The following is an 8,621-nucleotide window of genomic DNA, read 5'->3' as shown; positions in this document are numbered from 1 at the left end:
TGGTGCTTAGTTGCCGGCTGAGATTAAACCACGACACCCAAGAACCACGTTCACGTCAAGGGGCAGTGGATACACAGTGTTCTGCACACATCGTAAACAACACATGTTTAAAACAAACAAACAAACGTCGCTACTTACGGGATGCCAATCTCAAATAAATTGTTCTGAATCAGCTGCTTGCCCAACATGATAATACTGAGCTGGATACACAACTCCATCAGGCAACCGCCTGGAGCACACTAGGGTGGGCAGAGGAAACGTCAGTCAGAACATTTGCTGCATCCCTGTGGCGGGGGAAGATGGTGCTGCCCCCCAGCGTGATCACAGACAGGGTAAAACGCAATTACCTCTTCCATTCGGAAAGAATGGAAAATGTAGACATAGTCTCCTGGACGTCCAACAAATCTAGGGCACAACGGTTAGAATTATAAACTTCATATATATTTTATACTTTTTATATCTGAGTCCTAAAGTCATTTATGTCAAACTCTATGCCTTTGAGTGGGACCACCTAATGTTTCGTCCTGAAAAAGTGAATAATTATCTTTGGGTTTGTTTTAAAGAGTAAGTCCTGTTTACTGAGTAAACAACTCAGTAAAACTGCAAGTCGTGTGTCCTACAATATTATAGGCACATCTGGGCAGAAATCCTCTAAGGTAATCCTCATTTTTGTTGCATTAGCCGGAACGCGCCACACGGAGTATTTATTTTAGCCTTGTGTTTTCATGCTGGTTGCAAGAAGAGAGATGATACTTGCTATGATAGAAAGTTAAGAGTGGTAAATAGACAACGGTAAATAGCCTGATGGGGGATTGCATCTGAACGTACAAAGTTATCTTAACAAAATGGCTTTAACAAATTTGAAACGGCAGAGCACCAGGTCCCTGCTTTATCCCACGAGGCTGCAGAGTTTTTGGGTCAATACTGAGGAGTTTTTAAACCAGATTTACTTTATCGTCCAACTATGGCCTTAGCTCAGCTACAGCTGTCTCATAAGCACCGAGCTGAAACCCTGAACAGCCTTTTGCATTACTCACCGGCCCTTGAAGAAAGCGACGTAGAAAATGGGTGTATAGGCATTGACGAATTTCAGCAGGAAAGCCTTAAAAATCAGCCGCTCTTCGAAATTCTTGTCAGTTTTTGGCACCTCTGGAACCAACGTGACATGGATAAGAAACGTTAAGGAACATTTCGAGATCTTATCAATGTGGACTTTGGAAAACGTCAGCCATCTTTTAAACAAAGAGGTATATATTTATATCTATATATATATATATATATATATAAAAGCAATATGGCCTCACTGAGGTCAGCGGTCAATCTGCTGAGGATCCCACCATTCAGATGTGTTACAACAGTAATTCCAATGTCATTCCACGTCTGGCTAACCTCTATGACTCACATTTGCAGACGGACGAGAACTTACCTGAAAAGATTTCTGGACCTTTTGTCACTGATGCTTTGGAAATGAGAGGTATATATTTATATCTATATATATATATATATATATATAAAAGCAATATGGCCTCACTGAGGTCAGCGGTCAATCTGCTGAGGATCCCACCATTCAGATGTGTTACAACAGTAATTCCAATGTCATTCCACGTCTGGCTAACCTCTATGACAATCATTTGCAGACGGACGAGAACTTACCTGAAAAGATTTCTGGACCTTTTGTCACTGATGCTTTTTGGAAATGATTCAAAAAATTTTTTTCTACGGTGTTTTTTTGCACGATTTTGCACGATTTCTCGACATGTCTTACGCCAAATAAAAAATGGCAGAAAATGAAAAGAGTAATTGCGTGATATAGAAGAGTGACGTTCAAGATTAGGTATAGGAATTTCTGCTGTATCCCCCATCCCCGTCACTCGTAACTGGATTAGTGATTAGTACTACCACTGCTGAAAGAAAAACTTTAAAAATAAAGCTGAATCCATGTGCGCTTTGATGTTTTTAAGTAGCTGGTTAGACCTTTAGCCGCACGTTTGCATTTCCTGGGTTTGCTCACCAGTTTGAAGTTAATCACGAAAGCCAGTCATTTGGGTCCTCTCGTTTAAAATCGCTCTGGCAAACATCAGTTGAGGATTTAAACCTACCGATCTGAGTTAGCCACCTTGCGATGCAGCCGTATACTTCATCCAGGATGATGATGACGACCAAGTTGATAATGACTGCGGTGGCAGTGACGGTGACCCTAACGCTTGAGCGGCCCGAGGGAGTTGAACTGATTGCCAGCGCCGCTGCAGTCGAGATCCTGTATATGATGACTCCAAACACTATAGCGAACGTCAGCCCAACCTGCAAGCAAGAACAGTGCAGCCTCTTATGAAAGATTTAGCTATAAATACTTGGTGTGGGACTTAGCAATGACCTTAAAAATGGGATCTCTGGGCCACATCCCAAGTCCACCAAATTCTGCATTAAGGCTCCCAATCACTTTGATGAACCGTGGGGAAAAAATCCTCTTTTGCTAGTAATTTGATCATCACACGAAAAAAATTGATATAATGATGCCACAATCCCATGCAAAAGGCTTTTTTTTAAAGGCACCTAAATGTAAACTCCTTGCTTATTTGAAATATATTAGCGGGTTTCCTTTCAGCCCTAACAGCAACAGCGTATATACATGGTGTTTGCTTTATTATAAAAGAAAGGCAGCGTTGAAGCAGAGAGGAGTATTTCAGCTTAAGTCTGCACACAAGCTTTCAAATCCCCTACTCAGGCTTGTTACGCTGTCATAATCCTAAACTGAAATTAAATCTGATTAAATCAACGCACTTCCTGGCACCATCAAGGTGCACAAAGTCTTACTTAATTTTTCATTGCTTAAATAGAGGAATCATTTAAAAATGTGATTCTTCTAAGGTACTGATTCTTCAGCTGAGAAGATTACTGTAAGGTACTGATTCTTCAGCTGAGAAGATTAGATTTACTGCACTTCCGTTCTCTGAAAACACAAATATTAAAAGAAACAACCCCAAAACAGACTCCCTATCCCAAAAAACCAAATGAACTGAGTTAGTCTGGCATATTCTACCTTTGGAAAGGGCTTAAGCTTTTTTATCCATCTGCCAATCTGCCCCATGTCTTGAATTATTATTATTTCCTTCAAAATTTGCTTTAAAATCTGATGCTTTATCAGCAAATGGGAAAAGGCTGTTCTCATCATCATTTTACCTTTTTCTTGAATTAAGCGCTCTGTTTGCAATTCTCCTGTTGGGGTATAACCCCAAATTTGACTGATTTATTAAAAATCTTTGCAATCAGGATTGCAATTGGCCACATCATGTCTTTCAAAAAAGTTTGGTATAAAAACGAGGCCGTTCTCTACTTCCTGACTACTTTCTGAGAGGACTTTCTCTACTTTTTAAGTTTCACCCCATCAGCGGTGGTGGCAATTTCCATTTCCGTGCCCCCATTTTTCCCCTACCCTATTTAGGTATTCTTATTTCTTTACTGGAAAGAGACGCCAACATAGAAATTCAAGCTCTTGAAAAGATTTTAGATTCTAAAGCAATAAAGTGTTTAAATTTTTTCACCGGGGAAAAGCCACTGTGAACCCCATCAGTTGGATAAAGTCTGTCACGGTTTCACTAACATTTCCATCACTTCTGTTCTATACAATGACTCGGTAACATAAATTTCAGGTTTTGCCGGGTGATGCTTACCATGAAGATAATGCCAACAAAATTGGTTAAATAGGCTGGAAAACGATCCTTCCATGTCAGCTTTTCTTTATCTGTCTAAAATTTGGAGGGGAAAAAAGGGTACATTTAATAAAGATGGAGCATGTGATTTTGCACACGTGACAAAAAGAGAGAGGGGGAAAAAAAGGCCAGCAAATACACAACCAGTTAGAAGATGCAAAGACACAGTGTTTACAGTTACAATTCCACACAGGCAAATTGTTTACTCTGTTTCTAGGTTCAAATTGGTCAAGTGCCTGCGCTGCGAGTATAAATAAACCAGATTTTTCTGTATACTTTTTGAAGGAAACATGCAAATAGTCTGTCAAAAACCATGAAGTAAAATCTCTCCTACTGCTAAATATTTTCTTTTGCTTTCCCTAGAAAAATTCTCCTTCTTCCCCTCTCCCTCCCCAGTTAATATTTGCAGCTTTGCAGTTGCACAACTGGTTCCACTGAACTACAGATGAAGTATGCTACTGAGTAACTCCAAGATGAACGCACAGTTGACGGGGAAGATCTTGTTTTAGTGTGTGATAAGACTTGAAATTCCTTCAATATGAGTGATTTTTAACTACCTGACTATCCACGTGGTATTCAATGGACCACGCCAATAGGAATTAAGATGTGCACGTGTAATAACTCTTTATAGGAGTCAACCAGCCACTGCCTGGATTCGGGTATGAAAATTGCATTTAGAACAGTATTGCTCATCTAGAGTCTTTCATAGACTTTGATGCCGGGAATTGTTTCTAAACACCAGAAAAGAAACAACAAAAGGAACGTTACGGAAGATGATGCACACGTTATAATGAACATAAAAATATTACTCAAATTCTATTTTCATTACATGCACGTCGTCTCAGGGAAGTGCAAGCAACTCTTTCAACACATGGCCCATGCTCCACCGCAAAACGTTAACATCAGTCCAGGATGGTAAATCTAAGATTAGCCATGCAGTGCCATTCCCAATGCACAGAAACAGTGTCCCATAGGGTGCTGAAGAAACAAGGGGAGGAGGGGGAAGAAACCCAGAACTGCACGTGAATATTAAACAAAGGTTCAACAGCCAAAAACAAATTGATTTGTGTCTTCCATAATTACTCATAATTTGAGTTTCTTCATAAGTTTGAATAAAAAGAACCAATTTCACCCCAGCCATGACTGTCTTAACTCTTTGTCTCCATTTGTTTGCTGTCTCTTCTGGAAAATACCGATGCTTCTGATGGCAGTCAAAGGAAACAAAAAGAGGATCGGGCAATACAGCATTACAAAGCGCTGCTAAATTAATCTGTATACTCTCTACTGACTCAGTGTACATAGCAGTTTAGCCACAAGTGAATGCTCTATTAGTTTGCTCAAGGCTTTGTGTTTCAGCTTTAGGTTAATAAAACATAACAACAACGAAAGACAAACTCTTGCCCCAAATGCTGGGGTAGATCAAGCAATCCTGCAAAGGACATTCCCTTTTTAATTCAGGATTGTGCCCTTCTTTTTCCTTTATGATGTATAAAGACTGTCCAGAAAGTTTTTCCTTTAAAAAAATTTTTTTTTTTTAAATTGGACTTCTCTTGAAAAAATATGAGCAATTTCTGGTTCAGCTTTAGATATTTTTTTCTTTAAGAAGATTTCCAAGTTGTCTTACAACTGTTGAATTTGAACTTTAACACTCTAGATCCCAATGAAAGATAATTACCAAGTCTTTCAGAAAAAACTCCTTTTCTCACGTTTCCCAAATTAGTAACATCCAAATTGAACACAGCCCAAAAAGTTATAAATAGTCTGGTTAAAAAAAAAAAAAAAATCCTCTCTTAATTGCTCAGCTTTCATACTCCGATATTTGGAGGCCACCATTGATTAATTGTCTGATTACCCTACAGTCTTCCACATTTAAGATCTGAATTCCCAATATCATAGAATGGTTTGGGTTGGAAGGGCCCTCTAAAGGTCATCTAGTCCAACCCCCCTGCCGTGGGCAGGGACATCTTCAACTAGATCAGGTTGCTCAGAGCCCCGTCCAGCCTGACCTTGAATGTGTCCAGGGATGGGGCATCCACCACCTCTCTACCCAAAAGTACAGCGAGTCGCAGGTTTTTAGCAGAACACAACTAAGTCTGTCTTCCGACATTGTTTATCCAGCCAGTAAGAGGGCAGCAACCCCAATTCTTTTTCTTCTGCAAGGGATTTTAAAGCAGTGCTGTGAGTAAGGTATTGCACATGATGCTGAACCGCTTACACGCTGCATCCTAGAGATCAACGGCAACGTGCCACCGTCAGCTTTGTAGCATCTTTTAAGAGGGGCCCAACGGTACCCCAGTGTAAGCGCGTGACAAAAGCGGACACGTTCAGTTTAATGCCAGTCCAATCTATGTATGCTGTCTCTTAAAGCATATTTAACGTTAACGTGGTTGTATTTTCATAGGGTTTTCACAGAATTCCAATTTAGGGCACGGTTCCATGCTGCTGTGCCACTGGCAACAGATACAAAAGAGGAATTTCTGCCGACAGATTTTCGTTAGGCCGGAGCATTTACTTCTCTGCTTAAAAACGCGGTCATACAAACAGCTGAATTCTTGCAGTTAAGGGGGAATAACCTCTGGCAGGGTGGAAACCGGTATGCGGGGGAGAAAAGGAGCTTTTTCAAATTGGTCTGCTGCTGACAGACAGTAATAGGGAAGGAATCACAGCCTTCAGCGAAAGGGCGGGGAAGCTGCTCGTAGGGACTGCACCGTCCATTGGCGAGATGCACGCGCCCCGGGGATGACTGGCAGCACCTTTTTCACGGCGATGTAAAGAGCAAGTTAAAAGCAGACGTGAGCGCTACCTTATTCAGTGGAATAAAATGGAAGTCATGTTTTTAAAAGGCAGGAAGTTATCAAAGCTGGAATTCGGCAAGGAAATTGGTGTTAGTACTCTTCATTAATGCTCTAGTAGTATTTTTATTTACAAAAAAAGTCTAGCAAGACAGAGAACCTCTCCTGAGAGGCTTTAGGTACTTGTATTAGCGCAGAATAAGGTGGTTTTTACAGTTTTCTCAAGCTTGGTTTGTTAGCCTAACAGGAGCGCCCCTTCAATCGGGCTCAGTTAGCCGCCCTAGGCCACACTCCTATATCTGATTATTAAAGACATTTCTAGACTTAATCAGGTCTTGTGCACTGGTATACACCGAGTATCCCATGTATGCTGGGACCGAAGACATCTGGAATTTAAACACAATGTGCAGTGACTCTATTTTTTACCTATTTCTTAGTCTCGGGCCAGTGCCTGCTATAACGACCTTCTTTTTCAAAGTTTTTCACAAGTGAACCAAATGGATATTTTTACCATACCTCTTTATGTTTGTGTTCTTTTCTCAGTGATTTTTCTAAAACTTTAGCTTCATATTCTGCTCTCGGATGATCCTGTGAAATAAGTCATATTTAATAAAAAGCAAAATTATTTATTTTCTGTATCGGCTACATATGAACCGTTTGCAGGTCGATTTCCTGATCATTTCCAAGTTTTCTAAATGAATTCTAATTCACTCGGTATGTCCTTTATGTCATTTGCTAGCCAACTGTAATTTAAAAAAATGTTAAATCCCGTATCGTTTGCAGCAAGTGCAGAATGATCTGCGCTCACTATCAGACAGCCACATGCAATGCTATGTAGATTAAATTTAATACATTAGAGTATACAGCACAACCTGCAGACAGCGTGGTTCACACCATATGACATTATGCTTGGATTTTAATTACCTATCTTTTTGATAAAAATTAGATTTTGCATGTCAGTAACTGTCATTTCAGCGATCCTCAGCTCACGAGGGAAACAGTTATCCGCTGTCAGTATGCAAAATACTTGGCTTTGGGATCCCAGAAAATCATCAGTTGGGGTCGTCCCCTAATCCTGTCTTGGACAGCATCCACCAATTACCCGTGTGCATTGAAGGAGAGGGTGTTGGAAACACTCAGAAGTAAGAGACAGCCAAAAGATTCAGAAAGATTCACCGATTCGGAGTTCACGGTAATTACGCATTCACAAAAGATTCAGAATTCACAATTATGCATCGGATGGGAAACAGAACGGAGTTGAAAAAAGTCTGAACAAGTGGAGAGGAGGAGGGTGTAAAGGCAAAGCAACCAGTGGGAGATCTAAAGAAAATCTGATGCTCGAAAAAGAAGAGGTGGAGATAAAAAGATGGCATTCATCAGTAGACATGTAATAAAAAGGTAGGAGCAATTAAAAAAAAAAAATGTTTTCCAAACCTTGACTGCCTCCTTCAGGAAACCAGAAAAAACCACGAAAAAAAAAACAAAAAAACAAAAATTTGATTACTGAACTGTTGCAGATCATATTGGATTTATATTTTAAAAATTACACGAAACAAGCATAGGTACAGTGGATGGCTAGACACGACCAGAGAAAATCAGTCTACTCATGTTCTACAACATTAATTAACATTGCTGCAAGTACTGTATGAACTAGGTGTCCCTAAAAACACCAGAAGATGAGACGCTTTGGGTTTTAGTATATCACTCGAAACCCTGACTCTTCAACACGATACTAGCTTAAGTTTCACCCAAATCAGAAACAGGAGGGACTTAAATTCTTTGCTAAACTCATGACTGTATTACCTAGCGTTGACTATACAAAACAGAGTAAAATATACTGTATTAACAGCTGCTGTTTTAGCTGTGTAGAGCTCTGAACTCAGACATGAAGGGGACAGACGTCAGAAAGATACAGTTAATCCTTTCTACCTTCATGTACGCTAACAACAAGTTACCAAAAATAAAAGAGCAGTACAGTATCCAGGAAATAAATCCCTATATTCTCTCCCAGTAAAATAGGTACGATCTAGCAAAGCGCACGGCATAGGGGCTGCTGGCATAGTGCGCCTAAATACGTTATGGAGGAGATAAACATATCAAGAGGAGATAATTCAAGCAG

General features: G+C 40.1%; 1 protein-coding gene across 1 annotated transcript in view; it reads right to left on the bottom strand.

The window, feature by feature from the left end:
* ANO1 (anoctamin 1) overlaps positions 1–8,621 on the bottom strand; it is a 49,611-nt gene that overhangs the window by 12,692 nt on the left and 28,298 nt on the right. Inside the window, exons 13-18 of the mRNA XM_009286511.2 lie at positions 7,019–7,090; positions 3,672–3,746; positions 2,100–2,301; positions 1,038–1,149; positions 348–405; positions 139–239 (exon numbers count right to left, since the gene is read on the bottom strand). Coding sequence (XP_009284786.1) covers positions 139–239; positions 348–405; positions 1,038–1,149; positions 2,100–2,301; positions 3,672–3,746; positions 7,019–7,090 — 620 coding nt within the window. The remainder of the gene's footprint in view (positions 1–138; positions 240–347; positions 406–1,037; positions 1,150–2,099; positions 2,302–3,671; positions 3,747–7,018; positions 7,091–8,621) is intronic.

The sequence above is a fragment of the Aptenodytes forsteri genome, unplaced genomic scaffold (assembly GCF_000699145.1).
Source record: "Aptenodytes forsteri isolate BGI_AS27 unplaced genomic scaffold, ASM69914v1 Scaffold252, whole genome shotgun sequence".
NCBI lineage: Eukaryota > Metazoa > Chordata > Aves > Sphenisciformes > Spheniscidae > Aptenodytes > Aptenodytes forsteri.
This window is presented reverse-complemented; position numbering and strand designations above follow the sequence as displayed.